The sequence below is a fragment of the Ambystoma mexicanum genome, chromosome 5q (genome assembly GCF_040938575.1).
Source record: "Ambystoma mexicanum isolate Mex_15411 chromosome 5q, UKY_AmexF1_1, whole genome shotgun sequence".
In the NCBI taxonomy this organism is placed as follows: domain Eukaryota; kingdom Metazoa; phylum Chordata; class Amphibia; order Caudata; family Ambystomatidae; genus Ambystoma; species Ambystoma mexicanum.
Window position 1 is genome coordinate 1,056,242,120 of NC_090933.1, and position 27,750 is coordinate 1,056,269,869.

The 27,750-nt window shown below is 43.1% G+C and overlaps 1 protein-coding gene across 4 annotated transcripts in view; it reads left to right on the plus strand.

Moving 5' to 3' along the window:
- Nucleotides 1-18,965, plus strand: part of COL14A1 (collagen type XIV alpha 1 chain) — a 699,289-nt gene extending 680,324 nt beyond the window's left edge. For 3 of the 4 annotated variants that reach the window (XM_069621558.1, XM_069621560.1, XM_069621561.1), the window contains 6 exons: nucleotides 7,082-7,117; nucleotides 8,746-8,812; nucleotides 9,845-10,033; nucleotides 12,902-12,979; nucleotides 13,160-13,315; nucleotides 16,771-18,965. In XM_069621558.1, coding sequence (XP_069477659.1) covers nucleotides 7,082-7,117; nucleotides 8,746-8,812; nucleotides 9,845-10,033; nucleotides 12,902-12,979; nucleotides 13,160-13,315; nucleotides 16,771-17,093 — 849 coding nt within the window. In that variant the 3' untranslated portion in view covers nucleotides 17,094-18,965. Of the gene's footprint in view, nucleotides 1-7,081; nucleotides 7,118-8,745; nucleotides 8,813-9,844; nucleotides 10,034-12,901; nucleotides 12,980-13,159; nucleotides 13,316-16,212 lie in introns of all 4 variants that reach the window. The other variant, XM_069621559.1, reaches the window with a different exon arrangement.
- The last annotated feature ends 8,785 nt before the right edge of the window (nucleotides 18,966-27,750 follow it).

The following is a 27,750-nucleotide window of genomic DNA, read 5'->3' on the forward strand; positions in this document are numbered from 1 at the left end:
ATGAGAATGTGGTTCCTCTGCATTTTGTTTTTTTGTTGTATTGTTTCGTTTCCGTTTGGAGGTCGTCACTTGATCTTAGGTTTCTTCTTGGTTGGTAGCGGTTGATCTTGTCCTGGAGGAATTCAGCTCCTTGTCCATGCAGTGATTTGTGGGCGATGCACCGGGCTTCAAAGTTAATTACTTTCTTTTACTGGGAGCCAGTGTAGACCCCTCAAGGCTGATGTACTATGAGCTCTTCTGTTTAGTCTCAGGAGTACCCTGCAGTGTTGTTGAACCGTTGGTGTTTTTTTGTGAGCCATGCTAACTTTACAAGATAGAAGCTGTTTGCGCAGTTGATTCTTCATAATACTAGGGAGATGATTGCTAGGGTTCTGGGTGGGAAAGAAAGATAGGGGAGGATCCCTCTAACTAGTGTCAGAGAGTCCAATGTCCATGAGTAGTCCCAGATGTGTTACCATGTGCAATGCTTCTGGTTGGGTTCCCATGCCAGGCGGCCAGTTCAGTTGTGTGTCTGTTGCTTTGAATGTTATGCTTTGTCCTCTTGTGAGACCATTATTTCTGTTTTGGTCGGGTTTAGCTTGAGGCTGTTGGTTGTCATCCATCTTTTTTCATCGGTCAGGCAGTTGTTGAGGGTGTTGTTTGGGTCTTCAGTTGTGACTTTCTTGACAATGACTTGGGTTTCATATGCATAGTTGTAGACGGTAAGTCTGTGGTTTCAAATGATTTTCATTATGGGGGACATGTAGATGTTGAAGTTGAGTGCAGAGAGGCTAGAACATTATGGCACGCCACAGGAGAAGTTTTTGGCATTAGAAGTAAATGGCGGGAGGTACGTTCTTTCAGTTTGGTTGGTGAGGAAATATTTTAGCCATTGTAGAGCTGAGTCGTTTACATCGCATTCCTGTAGCTTCTCAATTAGTGTTGTTGTTCTGATTGTGTTGAACGCGGCTGCTTTTTCCAGTTGTATGATCTCAGATCACGTGCTGTTGTCTGCATTTATTTTGAGGTCATCCCATATGATAGGAGTTCTAATTCTTTTCCTCTTATGGATCTGAAGCCAAATTGCAAGTGGTCGAGTATTCTGTTTGATTCTACGCGGTTAAGTAGGATTTAGTATATCTGGTTTTCCAGTCGCTTCACCAGGTAAGGTAGATTAGATATAGGTCTGTAGTTAGTGTGGTCTTCTCCGCTTCCCGTTTCATTTTTTAGGAGTGGCTTGATGTAAGTTGATTTGAAAGATTTTGGTACTATTTCTGTGTTTAGGGATAGGTTTATTTATTTATTTATTTATTTATTCACATTTGTTTAGCGCACATGCAGCCCAGGGGGCATCGTGGCGCTTGTTACAGATATGATTTGTTGTACATACATTGAAGTCATTAATTAGTTGCAGGAGAAGATTGCAGCTATGAGTAATGGCTAGTTGTGCATACATTGAAATCATTACTTAGTTGCAAGAGAACGAGAAATAGCTACAGGAGAGGAAGAGAGGAGAGGAGATAGATGAGGAGAGCGTAGCGAACTAGAAGAAGAGGAATTAGTTAAACAAGGTGGTTTTCAGCTGTTTTCGGAAGGCAATGAGAGAAGTTTCTGCTCTGAGCGTGCTAAGTAGAGCGTTCCATAGCTTAGGGGCAATGTAAGGGAATCTTATTCCCCCTGCTCTAGCTCGTTTGATGCGTGGGACCCTGAGCTGGTTGGAGTGGCATTGCCTAGTTGGTCTGGAGGAGCGAGATCTGACTAGGGTGTCAGACAGGTAAGAGGGTGCGGACAGGTTGATACATTTGTGTGCAATGGTAAGTATTTTGAATGTAATGCGATCTTTGACAGGTAGCTAGTGTGCTGCCTTGCTGGCTTGTGCAATGTGGTCCCTTTTTGGTATATTGAGAGCTACTCTTAGAGCATTATTTTGTGTTGTTTGGAGTTTAATGAGATTGGAATTGGAGGTGCCAGCCAGTAACGCATTACAATAATCTAGTTTGGCTCCAATGGTGGCTCTGGCGATAGAGAGGCAATTATCTTTGGTTAGGAAAGGTTTGATGGCATTGATGAGCTTAGTGCTCAAAGCGGAGGCAGAAACAATGGAGTTGTCTTGTTTGTCCATGGAGAGTGAGGCGTCAATGTGTACTACTAGTGTTTTTAAAGAAGGTAGAACTGGGATGATGCAATTGTCTATGGAGAAGTTGGTGTAGAGTGGGTCGAAGTTAGTGAGGGTGGATTTTTGACCAAGGATGAGAATTTCGGTCTTGTCTCCGTTAAGACATAAACCGTTTGTGGCCATCCAAGCTTGGATGGTGGCGTATATGTTCTGGAGGGTGGCTGCATCCTAATGGTAGAGTCCTGTGACCTGGAGGAGTACTTGGGTATCGTCGGCGTAATTGGTGTATGTGATCCCAAGTGCATCCAGTTTATCAAAGAGAGGTTTGGTAAACAAGTTATAGAGGGTAGGCGCCGTGCATGAGCCCTGCGGGACTCCATGCTTGATGGTAGTAGGCTCTGCATTAGCTATATTGGAGAACACTTTCATTACTCTTCCTTCGAGGAAGGAGGTGATCCAGTTTGTGGCTTGTATGGAGAAATGTGCGGCCTGGGTGAGATGGTTTGTGAGGATGGCATGATCAACTAGATCAAATGCCGCCGAGAGGTCTAGGAGGAGCAGAAGGGCCAATTTCCCGTTGTCTAGTATTAGGGTAATTTGGTTCTTCAGATCTAGTAGGGCGGTTTCAGTGCCATGACCTTTGCGAAATCCGGACTGCCTTTTACCTAGGACAGAGTTGTTTTCCAGGTAGGACTGTATCTGCATGTGTGCCGCTTTATCTAAGATTTTCAGAAGAAATAGGACCGTTGTGATGGGTCGGTAATTGTTAGGTTGGGCAGGATCCAGGGTTGGTTTCTTTAAGAGCGGACGCACCCAAGCCTCTTTAAGGCTGTCAGGGACTATGCCCGTCTTGAAAGAGGCGTTGATGAATGCTGTGATGATCGGTATGAGGGGTGCTGCGCATTCTTTAATGATATTAGGGTGGCATATATCGCCTTTGCATTGAGATGGTTTAAGCTGTTTAAGGATTTGGAGAACCTCTGCTTCGCTGATTGGAGAAAAATTAAATTTGGAGGCGTGCTGGTCGTTAGCGGTATTGGCGACAGGGGTCTGTTGGGGGTGCAGAGTCTTGAAGTGCTCTGCTATTTTATTTTGAAGGTCTATTTTATTTAACATCGCTGTTTGGATGCTATTGCACCAGGCTTCATCCTTAACAATCTCATCTGTACAGATTGGGGGGATAGTGAGCTCTTTAAAGATGGTGAAAAGCTCTTTTGAGTGGGAGTTGGCTTCAGAATATGTTTATTGTATGTTTCAGACTTAGCCTGAAATATAGCACTTTTGTACTGTTTAGAAATATGCAGAAAGTCTATTTTGGTGGCATCACAGGGATTGGCCTGCCATGTTTTGAGGGCTTGGCGCTTGCACTGGCGAAGGTTTAATAGGTCCTCTGTGAACCATGAGTTGGAATGCAACGATTTATTTTCTTTTTTGCTTTCAAGAGGTGCTGCAGTGTTGATGGCATGAGTGAGTGTATCTTTGAAAATCTCTGCTAGAATGTTGGGGTCGGAGGAGAAGGGAGGTTCATCAGTAGCTGGAAGTAAAATGCTGGGGTGTCGTGGTTGAGGATGTCCTAATAGATACCTGGGGCCATGGGTCGTTTGGGGATCCAGTGAGGTTGGTGGTCTTTATTAGTTTGGAGAAAAAGTCTTCATCTATGGGTTCAAATCGGTCGAGTGTTGCTGCGGTTGGTGGATCATTAGTTGTTGGTGGTTTCATGGTTGTATTTATGTTTAGAATTGCGTGTTTTGCTTCAATGGTCTGTTGCACTGTTTACATTTTTGTTCTTACATAGTTGGTGATGTTGTCACAAAGTGTTTGTGATGGGATAATGCATTTGTTGCAAAATGTAGGATTATTTTGATTTCTTTAATGATTTTGAAGAGTACTTTTGTGGGTTTGTTGCAGATTGGATTCTTGTGGCGTAGTATATTTATTTTGCTTTGAGGACTGCTGATTTGTATATTTTGAGTTGTATTTGGTACTTTATTTTGTCAGACTGATTGTAATGGTTTCTCCATAGTTTTTCCAGTTTGTGTTTTGCTTTTCTGAGTTCTCTCAGCTCTTCATTGAACAACCTTGCTGTCACATGTTTTGCAGTGGCTTTGAAAGGTTTCGCTGGTACTAATTGATCTAGGGCAGGGTTGCCCAACTCTGGGCCTCTCGGGCCGGGACCCTGATGGGATTTCAGGATATCCATCATTGATATTCATGAGGAAAAATGTGCATACATTAATAATCACTGTAATGTTAATGAGGAGTATCCTGAATATCCGACATGGATCCGGCCCTCGAGGCCTGCAGTTGGACAACCCGGATCTAGGGACTCAGTGATCCAGGCATTGTGTTTCTTTACCGCTGAGTCAGGGGTCATTCTGTTCAGCTCAGCAAAGTTTGGTTGAGTTGATTACAATAGTTCTGTTAAGGATTCCAGGTTGAAACTCTTCCTGTTTCTTTTCTTTGTTGCCATCACCGTGAGGGGGCATATGAGGGGAGTTGAGGGCTTTGCAGCAAGGCTATGAGGTTTGGGCTAAGTTCTTGACAGATCGTGTTATATATCTTGTGCATACTGGAATAAATGTTTATGTTCAACAGCACTCCCAACCAATCCGTGGCCAGCATGCACAATAAAACATTCCCTGGATGCTCACAGTATTAACAGATCATTGTTTTTAACCTTAACATGACCTTTTCAAGAGGAAAGAACAGTTTGATGAACAAGCACATTATCCAAGCCTAGAATAACCATATCAAATATTTTTTGGAACACCCCTTTGCGAAAGCAGAATGGGATAAATAGCACAACTGAGGTTCCTAACTGATTTGCATAAAGACAGAGCATTTTGGGAACATAACAATGGCTACATATCTTTATTTGACAAATGTGTATGTGGCAAAGAGGTTGCACGCTTGAATCTCTAAGTACATCCCACATACTGAGCGTGGTGCTCATTTTATTTTTCACTACACTCTATTTTTAAGTGTTTGTAACCATGAAATATATATACTTATTCAGACACCTTGGGGATGTGGATGTCAGGATAAAATGTCTGCAGCATTTGGGAATCCATTTGCCCCTGAAGAACATCCTCCTTTTTAGTTCTAGAGATAATTTTAGATCGGGGCTGTCCTCACTGCACAGACCCCCTTAGAGAATCACAAGTTGGGCTGTAGCTCTTAAATGCAGTGGTAACTGTATTACTGCCATATTTTAGGGCTGGCCCTATCACAAGTTGGGTGCTAAATGGGCTGTTTTACCTCCAGCTCTTTTCTGGAGGTGAAAATCCCTGTTTTGTGTGGTATTACCGCCGGCTGTATTAGCCCGCATTATTAGTGCCGAAAATGCTCCATTGGATCCAATGGACCCAATAGGGAATGGGGATTTACCGTTAACGCCCAACCGTGATCCGGCGGTCATACCGCCGGACCGGCCAGTGCAAAGGCTATTACAGTCCGGTGGTTTTACAGCGGGGATACATACAAACTTGTGATGAGACCCATAATATGCCTTACCCGAAGTACCCCTGACTTTTTTGTTTGAAGGAATAACTTGTGGAAAGAGACTCTTTGTGAGGAATTACCTTCAGGCAGTCAATAAACTCACAATAGCGAAATAACACCACCATGATCTTGGTTAAATAAGTATTTCCGTTTTTAACAATCTGCCTGATGAATAAAGTGGGTTACCCTTTGATGTTCATAGGATTTGTATTACTGTTAAACCAACAAGCATGTGTTTAATAAGGCAATGGAATTCTGAAGTTAAAACAAAAATGTAAATCACTTCATAACCCTTTTTGCTCTAGCGTGATTCGCCGCTGGGGACATAAGGCGTACACCCTTCCTAGGAACCATAGTTTTCTGCCTCATTCAGTAAGATCTTAGTGTCTGAATTCAAGGCCTATCTTTCAGAGCAGTCTTCTATGAAAAAGTACAGACTGATGGGAAACACCCCGTCCTTTGGTTACAGTGTCCTGAGAGGTGGCGCATGGGTAGAGCAGTCATGATTGGCATGAGAAGACATCTCCAAAGGTGGAGGTATAAATATTCATGTTCATCTCTCTGCCGGCAGTAACAACCGTGGATTAATGGGCATTTGGTGAGGACAGTGCCAGCCGTGGTTGCTCTACCTACTGATTACCCAGTGTGCAGATTCATCTTGTGTTTGAATATTTTAAATCCCTGCCGCATCACGTATCCATTGATTCACAGCATTATCGCCCGGGACAAATCACTTTTATGATATGATTGGTTATTTATAATGTGCTTAATACCCAGTGGTTTCTAAGCGCGGACCCAGGGATCGAACCTGTGTTGCTCCGTGTCGTCTTACTTCCAAGGCGAGCATGTTGCCGCTGAGCTATCCACCTTTTGACTTCATGGTGCAGGCAGGGTGGGCAGTAGATCAGAATGCTGCACTTAATTTCGGTCAGTAAATTCCAGAGCACAGAGATCTTGCGCCTAAGTCAAAAAGATGTTCATTGAAGCAAATCAGGAGATGCCGGGAGCATCTCCAATTTGCACCTCAGTCATTATACCCAATTCACAAAGTCTAAAACTGGAGCAAGTCTGGAGCTACCTGGAACGTCTCAGAAATGACCTACAGTAAATCATTGTAAATCACATTTGCACAAGGCATCTCCAGATTTGCTCCAGGTTTTGGATTTTTTAATCAGGTATCAGATAGCAAGTGCAAATCTGAGGTGATCACGGGTATCTCCTGATTTGCTCCAGTGGAAATCTCTGTTAATCAGACACATTGTATAGGGGAGACACATTCCTAATTGGCAGAGTGGACACAGGGCAGCATGTGCATCCTGGCAGATAGATCCCTTTACATGGAAAGAGTGAGAATGCATTTTGAACATGCTGGATGGAGAGGCTATTTCTTCCTGGGGGATTCCCCTTGATTCACATTGGCACTTGTGATCATGTTCATTGTCATAAATCTTTACCCTGTACTAAAGGTGTTTTCTTTTTTTATAGGGCAGCACAGGTTTAAAGGGAGAACGAGGTGAAAGAGTAAGTCATGCATTTCTGTGTTATGGTATACATTCTGTAATGTTTTTCCAACTTTTTTTAATGTTCTTTGGATTGTTAACATCAGCCTATTGGTGAGACAGCTGACACATTAGTACCTTGGAATTTGAACTTGACCGTGAACTAGAGGCTTCTGATGTTTCTCACCACTGATCCGGCAATATCACATTACCCAAATGAGCCTTGGGCCTTCAAGACCACTATGGCGGTGATGGCCATAGCATCAAATCTTCTAAACATAACATGTTGCCTGCCTCTAGAAATAGAGAGTGCTCCTGCATAAATATGTTCACACCTAAAACAACTGGATGATCAGAGATGCTTTTCTACAAATAAGCATTGACTGGTCTGATCACGTATACCCCTGATCAGATAACCCCTTTCATTTTCCTTAAATTGATATTGAGAAACTAAACATTTTCGACAGATTTTTTTTTCCCTGGTTGTCATGAACCATGCATCATAACTAGGAGCCTTTCATCTCGGGCCACCCCAGAGTCTGTATATCTCCAGAAAACCCCCCTCAGGATGCGCGCCCTGCCTCCCATCCTATGTTGAGGATGCGGAGACATATCTCAAAGTCAGTAACTACCAAAATCTTCTGACCCCCAACCCCTGAGGATTGGATGGGGAGTTTTCTGAACATCAAGGGATCCAGGAATGGTATCTAGAAATATAGATTTTATACATAAATGCATAGTTAGATAGTGGGGCTGGCACCACCACACAAAGCTTGTAAATACTCCTAGCATGCAAGTTCTCCTTTGATCAAAAGGTGAGATACAAAGGTTTGCGTGACAAACCTAGAGATCAAATTAATTTAAAGAAATTGCTCATTTGTTCCAAAGATGGCAAGAGAGCCTGATATTTACCCTACTGGATGACGGCCCTGCTGCCCATCAGTGTTTCAGTGATATGTCCCTGTGATGGAACAGTAGGGAGCATAATAAGAAAAGAAAATGAATGAACAGGGTCATTACAGGTCACTTAAGACTCCGCTCCCCTCTCTCATCTCACAATGACCGCAATCAAGTTGGGAGAGAGAATTATTCATGCATCTTGTATTTGTTGGCAAAGGATGAGCAAATAATACAGAATATTATAGTGCCTGAATTGTCCCAAGTGTGTGGCATGGCCTTAAGGCTACTGACATGTGCAGTATGGCCAAAGGGGTTAATCACCAGTTGGATGAAGAGGTGTTTACATGTGGCTAAATCTCTTGAAGGAATAGATGACTCAAAGATTAGCCTTTTTAGCAATTCAAAAAGATATAATTGGGTCCAGAAACAATGAATGGCACATCGAGACATTGTAGTGGTGTGACACATCTTCAGAATTTGTGAACCTGGCTGATGTTCATTATTAATCAGTTACTTTGGAAATTGATCTCTTAGAAGATGTAATTCTCATTTCAATGGTAGAGACAGGTTTTCTAGTGTTACCATTTACGATTTAGTCAGAAACTCGTTCTAGGAACGTACAAGGACATATATGTAAAGCACATAGGAGGAGAATGAACAACCATCAAACCATCTGTATTGTGTGGTCATTGAGTATAGCCCGCAGCAAACCGCAAATTGGGAGACTCACATGTGCTTTCTCTTCCTCAGGGAGATACCCAGTCCCAAACCATGGTACGAGCCGTTGCTCGCCAGGTGTGTGAACAGCTCATTCAAAGTAAGTACTGTCCAGGGGTGTTGAGTTGCTTTGTTGGGTGGCCAAATTCGTCTTCTTTGATTTGCGCCAAATGCTTTAAATTCTCTCAGGGTGGCTGTGAGCTGTCATTGGACGGGCACTTTGCATCTGTACCTGAACAGATCCTTGCAAACTCTGGCATTAGATTAAATTGCACGAGCGAGGGAGTGAGCACACGAGCGAGTGAGATCTTCTCTAGAGTGACCCAAAGCACCCAATGGACGTCCAGCTGCCTGCTGCAATGTGATCCCATGAAATACCACTGCTAAACTATTGTGATGGGCCTGTTAACTACAAAGTCAATGCTTTGCAGTGTGTCCACCTGAGGAGCTGGCCTCCCATGAACTCAAAACCCTTGATCAATTATTAATGGTTCATGAACAGGTAGAAATGCAACAGACTGAAGGAGTTCAAATCCAACACTCTAAATGTGATCATTAAGAACACGTGATTAATTTCCAGTCAGGTGGAATCCATTTTAGAAACAGTGTGTAAGACTGAACATTCTAGTCTAGTACATGAGTGGCACCATTTTGGAACAGAATGCTGTTGTCCTTGGGAATCAGCCAGCTTTCAGGCTTGTGGCTCTGCCCAGGTGCTAGTAGAGAGCCTGTTAGATGTCACTCATGGGAAATAAAAGTCCCCTGACTGAATGCTTGAACTGATTAAACTTCTGCCGGGAGAGCCGATCCCATCAACCTGAGTGAACATATAATGACTTAGGTCATCTTCTTCTTGACAAGGAATGACTCGCAAATTTGCAAAAGTGGGTTGAGAAATACCTTTTGGATGAATGAACGTCCACTAAAATGCATAGTAAAAAAAATGATTAATTTGTATCCCAGACTAAGGGAGTGAGAAAGGGGTGGACTGTATGGCTAGGCTCTCGCTCAGGCGCCAGACTCCCTTAAATTAGGAGGCAAAAGGATATGGCTGGTGTGGGCATCAATGCATAGCATTAAAACACATCATCATAATTTACTAATGTTTCACATTTTAAATATGCTTTTTTAGATCATATGGCTCGGTACAGTGCTGTTCTCAACCAAGTTCCCAGCCACTCCACATCAGTGCGCACCATCGTGGGACCACCAGGGGAACCAGGACGGCAGGGATCTCCTGGCCCACAAGGAGAACAAGGGCCTCAGGGAAGATCAGGATTCCCAGGCAGTCCGGGTCAACCAGGAACCCCAGGAGAAAGAGGTATGCGAGTTTATCTGGTGCAGTGTATCATGGGTGCAAATTACCAGCCGCATGCACAGTTCACCACTACTGATAACTGTGGTGCTCACACTGAAAAAGGGAAAAAGAACTTGACAATGAGGCATGCAATATGTACCCCTTACACTTCTTAAACTCACCAACTAAACCTCTTCACCTTAATGTCGGTATATGAGGTTTTAAAGGAAAAGCCACTTAATATTGACTTTACACCATTGACCCAATTTTCACTGAACACAATCGTACATGTATACTCATTTGCCTACTTTTATTGACCAAACTGCTGGTGTTCAATCTGTCTTAATGAATTGCAAAGGCTGGACAGGGTGCTTATAGGAATCTTTCATGTATACAGCTATTCATGACGACTAATGATATTACAACATCCATGGACTCCTTGTTTTCCAGATGTTTTAATCATCGCCTTGGTTAGAGCTATAGGGTATCTATTTGGGACAGGGCTGGAGTGGGCAGGGGCACGAGCCCTTCTGCTAGGTGCAGACTATGGGTAACAGGGCCTGGACAGAGTAGTGTCCTCTGTCCCTAATGGCTGCTGTTGTAATGCAGGAGGTCACTGTTGTTGTTACGGGTGAAGATCAGTCAATGGTGTCAAGTTTGCAGGGGGCAGAGATTTACTTGATTGTGTATAGCTCAACAATGGCCCTCATTCCGAGATTGGTGGTAGTCATGGCGCTATTTGCACCATGACTGCCACCTATAACGGTACCGTGTCCGGTTTGGTGCAATGGGGATTTACCAGTCTTGTCCGACCTTGGTGGGACCGGTAAGTCCCCATTCACCAAACCATTCCCCATTCCCATTTGAGCCCCCATTGGAATCAATGGGAATGGGGAGGGCGCAAATAACGGGCCGGCGTATGCCAAGCCCGTTATTTGCGCCCAGGTCCCTTAACGGGTCCCGTCGTTAACGCCTGGTCACACCCGCTAAGGGACCTTGTAGTAGGTGCCCGGTATCCCTTACCGCCCTACTGGGAATGAGGGCCAATGTCTCCCAGGAAGTGGCCACACCATCAGAGCTCATTCCTTTGAATCCATCTGGCAGGTATTTCAAAGAAATGATGTCTCGACCAGATCTCTGTGGCAAGGTGCACTTTCAATTTAAACCGCAAGAGCACAGCAACGCTATATTGTTCTGTATATGTATGTAAATTTGTGTTCGCCTTTGGGCTTTTTGGCACTATAGAGATTTGAAGCTTTGGCAAGAGGGCTCAACTAAATGAAAGATTCTGATTTTGTGTCATGTCCCTTAAGAGCCCTGCCCTCAGTGTTTTTCTTATGGCTTGGCAAATTGCTCTCCATGCGCCACGTGAGAGTGTTCCAGATTAGGCTACCAGGATTTCAAATGTTTCCCCGCCTCTTGAGTTCAAAGGAACAGTCCATGGGATAGGATATATGGCTTCTTACAATAGAGGGCTTTGTGTGTTGCACATTCACGTAAAGATCCCTCTGGATCTGACCGGCAACCAATGCAGCGAGGCAAAGTCAGGAGGCATATGTTCGATATATAAAGCCTGGCAGGATCATTCTAAATACCCTGCAGTTGAGTCATGGATTTTTCTGATCAGCCCAGATATTGTTCCCAAAGTTCATTCTTGAATGTCATGCGTTCATACGGGAACAAAAAGTGTTCCGAGGAGACCTTTGAGGTTTATTAAATTAAGGGAGCAGGTCTTTACTGGAATGGGTACTTGGGTGGCGAGTGAGAGATCAGAATCTATCATAATGGCCACATTTCTCACGGATCGAGAAGGGGTGGGGCACACACCCTACGCGTCAGGCCAAAATAGTGCGTTCCAAAGAATCCTCTTAATTGTTAAGGTTAAAACCAAGACACTTGCCCTCATTATAAGTTTGCCTGTCTGGAAATAGGGTGTCGGTAACAACGTGTACCAGCACCTTTCCAGACCAGAAAACTACAAGTCTGTCAGTGGGGGCAGTGATCTACCGGCAGGCCTGACCTGCCTGTAGATCACGCCCCCTACCAGCAGGTAATTGCTGCAATCGAGGGGACCGGTATCACAGGTGCCTGTGAATGCGGCAACCCATTCCCACGGATTCCTAGGGGGGATTTATCTGGCATCTCCACCAGCTCTAATATCCCAGTAACACTGGGATATCGGGCGGCAGAGACTGTATGGTAATCCACGAATTCCCGGTAGGTAGCACCGGCAGGATAACACGGGACTTATAATGAGGGCCACTGACTCCCAGGTGGTTCTTAGGCCTATCCATAACTTTTCCAAAAATGGGTTGCCATTGTCTGAATCACTATGGTGAAGAGCAATTCAGGATGAAGGAGGTACTAGGTTATAAGGTGGGGAAGGCACCCAGAGTCAGATTACAAGCAGGTCATGCCAAAATGCTCAAATTTCACAAGTGACATTCAGAGATGTTTGTTAAGGCGACAACACCTGAAAGGTCCTCAATTTTGTTATTCAAGGCACTGAAGCATCCTTTAGTCCACTTGCAGTTGATGGCACCCACCTAACACAGGTGGCCACCATCTTATCCAGCTTCACATTTACAAACATACGTACCTTGATTGGCGAGGTTGGGGATATTTGAGATTTGGTAACACAAGCGTGCCCCTGCGTATGCATTTTTGGTGAATATGTGCAAGTGAGCACAATGTTGTAAACTGTGACACAGTAGCTATGAAAGAAGTTTGAAGAACACATGTAGAATCTATTTTAAAATGTGTAATCTTGACTGCAGAGATAAGTGTATTGGCATTGATTTTGGATTTCAGCCATTCCAGCTAGGTGACTATGTAAACATATACTGTACATGGAAGCATGGCCCTTAAACAGACTGATTAATCTTTTAACAGGGTTGAATGGTGAAAAAGGAGAAAAGGGAAGCCAAGGTGTTGGATCACAAGGTCCCAGAGGGCCAGCCGGCCCAGCAGGTAGGCCGATCGCAGTATGTTGTGATGATAAACACAATTATTGATAAGGTGCTTCGGGAGGAAATGGTTTTAGGCCTTCCTGTCCTCTTGCTTGCTGTTCCGTCTCCCTATCTATTTCCTCAGGATTACTTTCAGGTTAACATTGATGATGTTGACGTTTGGTAAATTCTTTCTCCTCAGGACCTCAAGGTGAGAGTCGAACAGGAAGTCCTGGCCCTCCTGGTCAACCAGGCCAACGAGGTCCACCTGGTCATGCTGGATCTCCAGGATCACAAGGTCCTTCAGGCGCACCTGGGTACTGTGATCCTTCGTCTTGTGGTGGCTATGGCGTTGGAGGTAAAGTATATTATGTCATCATTTGACACTCGGTTTGGTAAAATCATGTTATTAAGGAAGAATCATTGAAAAAAAGCACATTTCACACTCGCTGCTTTGTCACAACCTCATGCGCGTCAACAGTTGGTTGATGCCTATGAGAACTTGAGACAGCAGTTCATTTCTATCATCGGAGCAGCGCATCATCTTTATGGAAATTAAGGACCCGCGCTGCAGCCAGTGACGTCCTATAGGACCAGCACAAAGCTCCTCCTACATAAGAGCCTTTTCTTCTAGACATTGAGAAACATAATCATGCTGAGGTTTGCAGAAGCTGCCTTCATTGCACATGTAGTAGGCCTTACTTGACTGGTATTGTCCTGAAGAATAAAAGCACGGCTTTCTTTAGTCAATTATAGGATAAACTGAATAATGAACTCATCAATTACATTAACAGCGTTAGTCGTTCTATTGCGACATGTGGACGCGAGCAGCCATGCCCGGAGCACGGCTCATTAGCCTAATATTAAAGCTACCTGATGTATTCATACTATTCAGCAACTGGCAGGCCCAATTTTTACAACCACGGCTCCCTTTTATTTAAGTCATTACAACCGCACAGGAGGGCTTTCCCGGCTGGTAGGAGGTGAGAAATCAAGTGAGGGTCTGCAGTGGCGTTATATATGCGCAATGGTACGGATGTAATAGCTGTAGGAATAGTACAGCTATTAGCACCCTGGTACATTTTCCCAGTATTTATGTATCTATATATTTTGTGTGCAAAAATAATCTATTTTTGTTGAGAATCGGAAACGGCACACGAAGAGTATCCCGGCTATTTCTTACATCAAGAATGAACAAAAAAGATGGCCGACATGGAAACAAGGAAGGGTACTATTTGTAGTCCCTTCACCTTTTCTGCAGGTAGACATTTAAGGGGAGCGCTAGAGGCTGGGAGATGAGATTTGAGAGAAAAGTAAGTGCTGGTTACCAAATGGGGAGCAAGGACTATTGGAAGGGGGAGCAGGTACAGAGATGTCCAGGAACAGGAGGGAGCACTCAAGGCAAAGGCTTTGGCCAAATAGAGGGCTCGAATTGTGCCCCCTTGCCAGGAGATAAGTATTGCTATCGGAGTGCCCTGATTGGCTAGTGCCCGTAATTGCATCAACAGCCCCATGGTAAATATTAAAATACCATTTTAGAATTGTTACAAATTGTTAAACATAAATCATCGTAGTGTACCAGGGCCACAGTGAAATCTTTGCACACATTTCTACTGAGGGTCATACTGTAGGGTCCAGAGGGGATGAGTAACGCCCGACTTCGAATCGCTGGGAGAACTCGTGTCTGGCTTTGTCTCGTGCTTGTCCGTCTATGGTTTACTCAGTCTGTTCCGCTGCATACTAGACAATCTTGCTTTAAATGTTGTTTGTTGCATCAAGTCATTTGTATTTGTATTTATTTGTATGTATTTAGTTTTTATATATGCCTTAAGCCAAGGCGCTGTACAGAGAAAAAAGGTACAATAAAATGAATGACAATAATAGTATTATACTGTCATATTAACCAGAAAAGAGCAAGTGGGACTTCAGCGGCTTACGGAATACAGAATAGACAGAGATAGAGGGAAGGGAATAAGGAAGACCATTCCAGTGAACGTGGGCTAAGAGAGAAAAGGATCGAAAGCGAGACTGAGCACAGAGAGGAGGTGGGGCTACAAGACGAAATTGAGAAGAAGAACGAAGAGGTCAGGAAGGAGTGTAGCATGAAACCAGAGAGGAAAGATAGTCAGGTGCAAGACCATGGAGGGACTTGAAAACAAGACATAAGAAATTAAATTTGAGATGAGGCTGAAAAGGTAATCAGCCAAGAGTAGAAAGGGAAGAGGACATAGTATCACGAAAAGGGAGAAGACAAAGGAGATGGATGGAGGCGTTGAAAAGAGATTTCAGAGGAGCAAGGCAAGTGAGTGGAAGACCAAAGAGAACAGTGGAACAGTAAAAGAGTCTGGAGAAAATCAAAGATGATATCAACAATTACGTGGCTTGGAAAGTAAGAAAGGGGCAAGCTTTGCGGATGTTGTACAAGAGAAAGCGACAGGCACGGGAGGACAGAGAGATATAATGCGCGAGGGATAGCACACAGTCAAGGTGAAGTCCCAGGTTATGAGCAGTGAGGGAAATAGGAAGCTGGGATGGGGGAACGAAACAAAAGAAGGAAAAGAGGCAGAAGGAAGAGCATTAGCTGGAAAAAGGGAACCTCAGTTTTAGCAGCATTAAGAGTAAGATAGTGAGTCGGCATCCAAGATTGGATAGCTAGTGAACAAGCTGAGAGACGGTGGTGAAAATCAGAAGAAAAAAACAAGTCAGGTATTGTTTGCAGTAACCTTACATTTTACAATACCATTCGATTTTTTAAACTTGGATCCGAAATATTCTGCCTTCCAGATGTCAAATTATAATGTATCTTTGTAGTACTGCTAACCCGCTAGTCATTATCTAAGCATTCTTTATTTATTCCTGATCCATTTAGTTACATGTTAATCGGCATGTCACTAAGCCGATTAACATGTAACAACACAGTGAGTCTGAACACTATTAGTCAACATGAGTCTTTCTGTGAACATGAAATCCTGTGTTTTCAGATATCCCTTCAGTTTTCATCTAGTTTTCTTGTTGTTTTTGTATGAATACACAAATGAAAAGGCGTTACGCCAGTGGTTTGAGCACTACCAAGAAAGTGCCTTAATCAACAAAGAAATGTGTTTTCATGCCTGCCACAAAACATATGTCGCAAAAGTGTGTCTGTTGTTTATGATTTAGTGTCCTTTGCCTGTTCAATGATGTCTATGTTTTTCTTTGTTGTTCACCTGTTCCTTTCCTGTTTTCCTTCTCCATTTGTCCATTTCGAATACAAAGCCATTATCCCTTACAATGGCTACCAGCCTTGAAATGAGAACCGAGTTTCATTCTGGTTACATCGGTCTGTTCCTCCAGCGAAAGTTCGAAATGGGCACGGAACAACCCAACGACCTGTTTGCAAAAAACAAAAGACTAATCAGCTCTACCAAACATGGCCCCACCAACCATTCACTTCCTGCTACCTTTCTTGGTGTAAATATGTTTTGTGCATCCTTTCACTTTTCCACTGTATCTCTGCCGTGATTTCAACCCACCTACTTCTTTCGAAGATAGTGGCATGAGCCACTATGGAATATACCACAACACATGTTAGCACAGGGGGAGTTTACATCTGTTTTTATTTCTGGTGATGCACTCATCTGTTTTTCTGATTATAAATATGATTTATTGTCTGTCCTTGCTTGTTGTTATATTTGATATGTAGGGTCTTATTGTAAATAAAACATAGTATTTAATTTTTTATCTCATTCCGGTATCCTCATGATAGCTTTAATTCTTTGCTCCCCCGATCTCTTACGCTAATCTTGTGTATCCTCTTGGTGGTGGTGGTTGAAGGTGGATACGGTGATCCAACAGATCAAGACATCCCTGTAGTCCAATTGCCACATTCTCCCTACCAAGAATACGATCCGGAGGACCTTTATGATGTTCAGCAAAATCCGTACCTAAATCCTCATGCACCATATGGCCAACTTGACCCATACGCGCAACCCGCCTACCCGGGATCTCATCTTCCGCAGCCTCAGTTCACGCCAGTACGCGAGGAAAGTGAAGCCACAGAAGTACGGTCCCCGGGAATCAGCCGCTTCTCACGGAGCGTATCAAAAAGACGGACAGTGCCTTTGCTACCCAAGAGGAAGAACAAAAAGAACTCTTAACAGAAACATATTTTATATGACAAATGTTTTTTATACATTTTATATACTGTACAGAAAATAATGCTCTTGGGATTTTGACGGTTAGTTTAAACTATTTACCTGGAAAACATTTGCAGACTTGAGATTATAGCTAAATATATGTCTATATCAGGGGTCTACAATCTATGGCTCTCTAGATATTTTGAACTACTACTCCCATGACCCCTCTCTATTGACTATGATGCCTAGAGTTGATGGGAGTTCAAAACATCTGGAAAGCCAAAGTTTGCAGACCCCAGAGCTAAATATATATGAACACATATACCGGGTAGTGCTATATGAGCAAAAGGGGGACCACTTTTTTGTTAGGGGCTCGTGGGATGTGGTCTGTAATACAAAGACAGCACAGGAGTGTCCCAAAACAAACTACCCATTGATGTCACAAGTGTAGGGACCTATAGGTCAAAATCTTGTGTAGCAACAAATATCACAAGATATGCACAAAGGCAGATTTTTGCAAAAATATATTTTTCGTTTTATTATTTTGATGTGTGCTAAAAAGCAAGGACCTCCATGAGGGCTTTGTGCGAAATTATAAACAAATGCCTGCTATTGGTAGTCACTTTGTTTTACTAACACCACCTAAATGAATTTTGACCATTGCTAATATTTGAATGTTTTTGTATACAGTGTTCAACTGATTGTCGTTGTATGTTGTGATATATTGTCTTTTTAAATAACTGGACTCTTTGGTGGTCCTTGCATTTTAGCACACATCAAAATAATAAAACAAAAATTATATTTTTGCAAAAATCTGCCTTTGTGCATATCTTGTGAGATTTTGACCTGTAGGTGCCTCATGTTAATCTAAATTTCAAAACAAGCTACCTATTGATGTCACAAGTGTAGGCAGGAAATTTAGATTAACATGAGGCACCTATGGGTCAAAGTCTTGCAAAAATATAATTTTTGTTTTATTATTTTGATGTGTGCTAAAATGCAAGGACCACCAAAGAGTCCAGTTATTTAAAAAGACAATATATCACAACATACAACGACAATCAGTTGAACACTGTATACAAAAACATTCAAATATTAGCAATTGTCAAAATTCATTTAGGTGGTGTTAGTAAAACAAAGTGACTACCAATAGCCGGCATTTGTTTATATTTTTGCACAAAGCCCTCATGGTGGTCCTTGCTTTTTAGCACACATCAAAATAATAAAACGAAAAATATATTTTAGCAAAAATCTGCCTTTGTGCATATCTTCTGATATTTGTTGCTACACAAGACTTTGACCTATAGGTGCCTCATGTAAATCTAAATTTCCTGCCTACACTTGTGACATCAATAGGTAGCTTGTTTTGGGACACTCCTGTGCTGTTTATGAACACATATACCTCCACACACAAGTATATATATGTATAGACAAACATCTATTAATATATGCATATGTATAACGCACAGGAAAAATCTGTAAAACAAACTTTATATTTGCAAGACACCTATTGAAATTGACATGGATTGGTGCTAAACGGTGATCCTAGTGTCTGTTACACAGCCTTGGAAATATGTTGTGTCCTATTGCTTCACATGATTGTTCTATACCCCGGAAAGCCCAGATTGACCCATTCTCCACAGGCAGCTGTGATGCTGCGATTGAATCGATTGAGCTGTGCGCAAAGTCCCTCCCCGACGTTACCGTGAGGAGGCCGTGCCTGTTAGGCATACTCTCATCTCATGTTCTGTTCGCAACATAACCCTTGGGTAATGGGGGCCAGACACAGGATTTTGTACCGATGCACCTCTATTGGGCAATCTGTTTATGTGGGTAATTTATTGTGCACATATTTTCATACTGTTTTGGAAACAAATAAAAACTCTAAACGATCTTCCTCAGTCCTGTGTAGCATTCATTTGTAGTTGAAAGTCCTGCCCAGAAGGTAAGTTGTCAAGCTGGGAAGAAAAGAGCCAATCAGATATTTTTGCCAGTGTTTAATGAACTATTTGTGATTTGCACTACTATCCAGTATCAGATGTGGCAAATGAATTCCTTAGCCAGCAGGTCCCCTAAGGCTTGCCTGCGGGGACCAAATGGGCAGCAAAAGGTGCAGTGCGATGACACACATTGCGGTACACTAAGTGCTTACACTTGAGGCTAGTCTGCAACTTGCAGGTCAGTGGATTGAATCTTTGCAGGATTGCCTCATGCTCTTAAGTAACAGAAACAGTTGATATTTATGATAGTTGCATTGTACGGACATACAACTTACTCTAGTTCCTGCTAAGCACGCCTGCAATAGACATCGTGCGAAGACGTGTCAAGAAGCCAGCTAATTAAGGAACCATGGGAAGGCAAAAGAACACCTACCTGACCTCAGTAATAGCGAGTTGGTAAACATTGACCATGATGGTATCTAGTCATAGCATTAAATGCCAAAGCATCGAATGCCTTACCATCTAAAAAAAAAGCGTTGGAAAAAAAAGCATCTAATGCAGTTTCTTTTAAGGTAAAGGGTTTATTTTATTTGTATTGGGTTTTTAAAGGTTAAAAAAGGGGCTTTGGTGATCGATGCTATGACTATAAACCACCATGATGATGTCAACTGCTTGCAGGTATTCATTGAAGCTGCCACAGTCATGTCAGTGACTAGTTCTCTTATACCATGAAACATCTGCGTGAAAAGTCTACTCCATCACTAACATTGGACAAGATAAAAACCTTTTTTGACATCACAGAGTCCAACAGAGCAGGCAGAGAAAGAGCAGCAACGGCATTAAGCTGGTTGGAAGACTAACTTGCTATGTTACCACTGCTCTAGGCCAGAACTCATGTGTACCCTTTCATGGTTTAATTGTTGGCCGTGGGTGTGGGTGCTTGGTATATTTTAATAAACAAGACTAAACTAAACTACACTACAGCCTATGGTTTGGAACTGGCATGAAGAGTGACTCTACCCAGACCAGCAGCAGCCAAGAGACATTGTAGTTCTTGACTTAACCATCATCCCCTAAAGTATCCCTTATGCCCTATAAACAGCTATCTCTGTCCTCACCCCAAGGTATACTATAAGAAAGTAAGGGGCACTGCTGCAGTGACACACGACTGAACTAGCCCAGGTTACCAACATGTTTCTACAAGATCAGAGATACCACAAGAGACTTGATAGAGTGCATCAGCGCAATTCTAAACTGGTGAAAATGTTGGCAGTGGAACACTTGCCATATGCCTCTGTGGGTAGAAAGGCTTAAGTGAGCTCGTGGCAAGTGCCAATCACTGATTGGAAATACAAAGCAACAGTCATTTTGAGCACAAGGGTATTGGCCACTTTTACAATACAGTTATTATTGTGGGAGGAAAGGCACTTGATATCTTAAAGGTTTGCACAGTCCACTAAGGCAAGGGCATGTGGAACAGTAGTCAAAGCGCAGACCATTGCAAGACAAGGGAAAACAATCCCTCAACGACACAGGCTTTAGTAATGTCATGCTCTTTAACAACATTCAACTTAAAGTATGCAAGTACTTGATGACAAAAACCACAATAAAAGTGACACATGGAAGACAGTGACAGAGCTGATGGAACAATGGCTACAGTTCAGCAACTAACACGTGCGTTTGGTGGCAGCCTACAATGGTTCCAATGTAATTTAGACATTAAGGACCTGATTCACAGAGCATTTTCTGATGGGATTGCACCATTATAAAAACGCGACTGTGAATCAGGGCCTAAATCTTTGGAGCAATGTGCTCTGTGCATGCTCTTCATTATAGTGACAGGTTGTGCCAATGAATACAAGTCTGTACATGAGATGCTTACTGTTGCCCATAAGAATTGCACATGTTGCACTTTTCCCTTGGTGCATGAATTGATTTGCATGTGTTGCAGATGCACCATTGTTTTCCATACTACTAGTTAAGTATGTCAGCAGCCATTCTCTAAACTTCCAACATGCTAGATTACCTGTAACTGACTATATCAACAATTAAAACAGCGCGAGGGATGGAGAATTCTTCACAATGACTCATTGGCAGCTGGTTAGCAGTTCAATGTGGTTGCTTTGTCCATTTGAGACCACGTACTATGTGATCTCAACTACCATGACACTCAAGAAGTGCATCACACAACAAACGGAAAACAGGTGGGGGTAATTAAGAAAACACACAGGCAGAGAACAGGAAATGCAATATACCATTTACGGTGAAAATCAAATCTTAATTCAGTGATACATAACATCATTAAATACTCAACGTATTGGAGCCATACCTGAGAGAATCTGCAAAAAAAATTAGAAAGAGCATTCAAGATTTGATGAGAAATGTCGTTTGTAAAGGCCTCGTCTGTCATTGGGCTGGCCTTGTAGAACTGGGGGATGTTGAAGTGGGCAGTGTTGCTGGTCCTAGGCTCCATGTGGTCTATAGTCCATTGTTATATCAAATGACAGTGCATTCATATATTGCAGATTGGTATTCAAATCACACCATCACATAATGGTATCTAGCATAGTAACCAGAATCGCCCATCACAGTTTACCTACAGATAATATGATATAGCATGATATGATAGGTTATTTATAACGCACTTAATACCCAGAGGTTTCTAAGCAAGGGCCCGGGGATCGAATCTGTGGTGCTGCGTGCCGTCTTACTTCCAAGGCGAGCACGTTGCCACTGAGCTATCTTGCTGAGACAAGCATGGCATAACATACAGCATGGCTAAATACACTGTACCTTAGCATGACAAAATGAACTTTGAAAAGAGAAACATTGATTAGCATATTCAAGTAGCAAGACCGCGCTGCACATCTTAACACCATTGCCTTAAATAACAGAACTAAATAAACATAACAGAGGATCCTAGTCTTATGACATAACATGAATATTTACTTCTCTTTTGACAGTAAGAAAATGCATGCAACAAAGGTACACAAATGCCAGACTGCACAGGATTCTTTTGACTTATAGGAGTGTAACTGTACAGTAGTGTTTCTGAGTACGTATTGCATCTGTTTTACTGCATAAGTCTGGTTGTGCAACAAGAGTGTGACTGATATAGAAGTGTTGTGTGCACAAAAAGTTATAGGAGTGAAACCAAACAGAAGTACTGATGGTGAATGTGCCTTAGGAGTGCATATATTAAAATGATGGTACGCAGAGTGATGAGTGTGTGTGCACACTTTATGGCAATGGTTGTGCACAGGGCAGTGTAATTACACACAGCTGTGTTTGGTTTAGGCAAACAACTACAATGCGTTCTGCGTTATTTATTTCAATGTTTTGTATTTTTAATTTTCATGTATGAAGAGCAAGCCTACAGTGTGATGTTACTTTATCATGATATAACAGTATACTGGAAATTGACATGGTTTTAAGAAACATAGAAACCGTAAAGGGTTTTCCTCTTTATAGCATTCCAGAGACCCATATGTTGAGCTACAAAAGATTCCAGACTCCATTTTGCATAACGGCAGTTCATAGGTTCTAGCAAACTTAAACCTGTGGGGGTATATATTTTTTATTTTTTGGAAAGAAATGTGGAGTTTCTCTCTGATGGTAGATGTTGTGCACCTTACAAAGCACCCTGCATTGAACTGACTTGGCAATACATGGATGGAGTAGTCTGAGCAGAGGAGATGCATGAATGTGCCGGGGACGTTTCAGAAGCACCCTGGCAGCAAGCATGTTGGGCTCTCTGAGGTCTGCCTAACACATCACTGGTAAGGCCAGGATGGATCAAATTGCAATGAAAGATCCTGGGTGATTGCAGTTGTAAGAGACCTAAGGATTAAAGGAGAAATCATTGAACAATTTCCTGAGCTGTCGTGTTGGCAAATATTTGGTGCTGACAACAATTTCCTGAGCTGTCTTGTTGGCAAATATTTGGTGCTGACAACAATTTCCTGAGCTTTATTACTTACCCAAAATTGGTGCTGACAAGCATGTTGACCTGGGGGTTATGGTAGTCTGACTCTCATTAGCCACCCATAAATAATTAACCTGATTGATCGGGAAAGTGCAATACGTCAAGAATGGAAGGCCATAACCTACAGTGCTTGCCGATGGCATTTGTAATCTTGGATGACACGTGCTGTGCCACATATCGCGATACAATACCCTTCATCTTCCGATAGACCACAGCAAACGCAGGAGATATGGAAAGATGGCACAGAGCAAAGAGAGCCGAAGTGAATAAGAGGGATACGCCGATGGAGGGGACGCCGGAGGGATGTGCTCAGCATCTAAAGTACAGTAGGTTGTCCAAGAAGAAAAGAGCCCAGATGAGTGGAAGGCGGCACAAAGGAGAGGAGGATGTGTACAAGTCGGACAGCAAAAGCAGTGGAAGATCCCTCGTGCAAGCAGGCAAGTTTTGTCCAGGGAAGTTACAGGAGTATAGGACCATGAGACCAATGAACACACAAAGTGGAGGGGGCCCAAGAAGAGAGATAGAAACAAGGGAGACGAGAAGGGGATAGGAAGTTCATAAAAGGGAATAGGATGTTATGCAATGAGGAGGGTAGCTGGAGTCGTAAGTAGAGAACGCTTGGAGTAAGGAAAGGCTAGAAGCTGGGGCGAAGTGACAAGAAGGTTTTTTACGACTACAGAGAAGAGTGAAGAAAGGAAGGACAGAAACCCTGAGAAAGGGTAAGAGAATACAAAGAAAACATTGGGAAGGAGGTGTTTGAGGTGCCTAGCCTAGCCCTAACAGAAGGTGTGGGGATGACTCAAGAGGCAGTGCCCCACCACCCGCTAAATGCTAAGTTGTGACAGGTGCAACTGAAATCACTCCAAATCCGTGAGATGACTCAAGGGTTTTTATTATAGATAATGTGAAGGATATGGACTGATTTTGTTGATCTAGGATACTGGCTGCTAAAGGACTTTAGGAGCTCTGCACAAAGGACATCCCCCCCGCTCTCTCTCTCTCTCGCTCTCATCTCCCTTGGGATTCACATCCAAGCCCAGGCATCCATAACCCCTCGTTCCTGCTATGGAATGGTAACCCCTACTGTCTGAATTCTTATAATTAACCTAGAGATGGCTCCCCTCAGTTCAGTCTCACTAACTCCCCCAGGGACTTTGCAACATTGCCTACTCTAGACATGGGTTAGTGTTCTAGCAGCGAGCGGGCCGTGCCTTGCAATCACTCTGTGAGATGTTTCTAGTTCCTTGTGGCCCACTTTTACCTTGCCCTTCCATGCTACCTATTTCCTCTCCCCTTTCTCCTCCCCTGCAACCTTCTGTCACTCCAATATTTCACTTTTCTCTCCTGCCTCCACCCTTTGATGTTAACTCTTTTCCTTTCTCTCACTCTACTGCTACCACCCTGCCATCTCTACTACTCCTCCGCTTGCCCTCATAACCAGTGATAAAGTCGCCCTCAAAATCCTGCGGTTGAAAAAGCTGTTTTTCTTTTTACTTTTCAATGCATATATATATGTGGGGGGGGGGGTTAGGGTAGTAATGTATAGTAAGGGGAGTATGGGGGGATGCTGGTTGTCTCCCCCCATATATATATATGCATTGAAGAGTGCAAAAAATTGCTTTTTCAGTCGCAGGATTTTTGTAGGTGAATTTATCAGATAGAAACCTTGCCATACCACTCCTTTCCCACAATTGCTATTCCTCCTCTTACTACTGCTACTACTCTTCCTCTACTACTGCCAATAGCACCCCATGCTAGAGGCATCGAGTCATCTAAAGTCCAAAACCAGCAGGGAGAGAGAGAGACTGTGAACAAAAGAGCAGAGAGCATGCACAGCTGCCAAGCACACCACACACTGCTCCCTAGCACCGGTGCCCACACCACACTGACAGCTACGCTAGACCTAACAAAACAATCACCACATGTATTTTCTTCCATGAAACATATCTTGCCTAACTAGTCTTCACCTAACTTGGAGATTACCTCAACACGGTGGTGTGATGCATCCTATGGCGTCATCACTGATCCCCAGCCTAAAGTCTCCTCCCGTGTGGCCGGGGAAAGGCAGCCACTGCCTGATCCTGACCCAGGGGGAGGTATTCTGAGGGTGGACCACATGAGTGGAGCTGGCTGTCGGGGAGAAGTGGTGACTCCAACAGGAGATATGCTGTACTCGTCTCTGTCCTGTGAGGAAGACCCTATCACTCTAGAGTTCCTGATGGCATGTTGTCATTATTCAGAGCCCTTCAGTGGTAGAACCCTGAAACCTCCTTTTGCCAAACATGCCAGACAGAATAATATTCGCTCTTAATGTGCACATAACACCCTTAAAACACATTTAAAATATCATCTTTATGATGGTTCTTATTTAAAAACAGATGTCTACCCATATAAATTAAAATGGTTTAAGATTCCTTTGGACTCCAAGCCCCAGAAAGCCACAAGTACTGAGGTGAAGAAGAGGAGTAAGCAGTCAATGTGGAATGGAAGTAACATCAAGTTCATTGTGCGGTCTAGTTGTCAGGTTCACAATCAGCTGCATGGGATATTTAAACCAGGAGATCACCAGCAATCCGGTAGAGAAGTGTAGAGCTGCAGAGGAAGCAAACCCAAAGGCAGACACATGGAGACAAGCTAAGTTAAAAGAGCTAAATGCTTACAGGCAACTGCCTGGAGGCGTACCTTACTGGAGATTTGCGAATCCGGTAAACCCACAGCGAGTGCCACTGGAAGAAAGGCAGCCACTGTGAGACCGAAGAAGACGCGGTCCTGTGGGTTAGCCCTGGTTCCTTCGGCGAGTAGGTGGAAAGCCGACGCAGGAACCAAACAAAAGTCTGCCTGACAGGCTTCCCCGCCCAACAGTAAACTTTCACCGCAGGTGCACGTTACACCAGTGAGTCGACAGTTCGCGGCCTCGGGAGGTGCCAACGAACCTATGAACACTTGGGTAATTATTTTGAATCCCGACCATGTACAATTGAAGGGAAAAAGTGGTACAATTCACCTAATATGAGATGTCAATTTAGGGAAACTTGGAACACGCATTGCCATGAGCCAAGAGACACTAAATGAAGAAGTTGAAGGACAGAAGTTGTTAAAATCTCCATATGTGAGGTGTCAATTTGAGGGAACTTGAAACAAGTATTTCCATGAGCCAAGAGACAGTAATAAAGAAGTTGAAAAGCTAAAACTGTACAAATCTCCTTATGTGAAACATCAATTTGGGTAGAATTGGAACAAGCATTGCCAAAAGCCAAGAGGTACTAAGAAAAAAGTTGACATACAGAACTTGAACAAACCCCAACATATGGGATGTCAATACGGGGGAAGTTGGAACAAGTAAAATCTGAAGTCAATGAGGTATAAACAGTGAAGAAATGCAACTGTGTTATACCTGAAAGAAATTGAACATTGTAGAAAGACCTGGTGAAAGATCCACATCAGGTAGTGAACCCTTTTTGGAAAGAGAAAACTGGCAGGGGAATACACCAGGGGTTCTGTAAAAGCCAAAAGCGGGGGATTCCTGGCAGGGGAGTGAACCAGGATATCTAAAGATTTCATTAAGAAATTCCTGTCATGGGAGTACACCAGCAAATCATTTTGGAGCATTTGTGTGAAAGAGAAACGTTGACATATCAAGCAGTTGTTGAAATTACACCTTTTGCCATCCTGTAAAGTAGAAAAGACTTTCTTTTTCCAAACTCCAAACAGTGTTGTAGAAAAGACATTTGCTTTACCATCCTGAGGAAGTACTATGTTAATGTTAATGTTAAAGGTTGTTATACTCTGCATAAGTGCCACTTTCATGGACTCTCAGGGCTCTGGTGGTCCTGTGAAAAAAGAAGGAGGGGAGATGGTACAGTTAGTGGAAAGAGCGGGAAAAGAGCAAGGGAGAAAAATGGCTGACTAACACAGTTCACCTAGATGTGGCGAGTGACTGACTAATGCAGTTCACCTCGATGTGACATATAGCTGACTGACACAGTTTACCTGTATGTGGGAAGTGGCTAACTAACACAGTATACCTGGATGTGGCAAGTGGCTAACTAACAGTTCACCTGGATGTGACAAATGGGTAACTAACACAGTTCACCTGGATGTGACAGATGGCGAAGCAACACAGTTTTCCCAGAGATGTCAAATGGCAAACTGACACAGTTCACCTAGATGTCACAAATGTCTAACTAACACAGTTCACCTAGATATGAAAAAATGGCCACGTGACAAATGGCTAACTAACACAGTTCAGCTGGATGTGGCAGATGGCTAAGCGACACAGTTTGCCCAGAGATGTCAAATGGCTAACGTACACAGTTCACCCAGATTAGACAAATGGCTAACTAATACAGTTCAACTAGATGTGAAAAAATGGCTATGTGACAAATGGCTAACTAGCACAGTTAACCTGGATGTGGCAGATGGCTAAGCAACACAGTTTGCCCAGAGATGCCAAATGGCTAACAGACACAGTTCACCTAGATGTGTCAAATGGCTAACGGACACAGTTCACCTAGATGAGACAAATGCTAACTAACACAGTTCACCTAGATGTGACAGGTGGCTAAACAACACATTTCACCTAGATGTGACAATTGGCTAAGCATTACAGTTCACGTAGATGTGACAAATAGCTAACTAACACAGTTCAACTGTATGTAACAGATGGCTAAGCAACACAGTTTGCCCAGCAATGCCAAATGGCTAACAGACACAGTTCAGCTACATGTGACAAATGCTAACTAACACAGTTCAG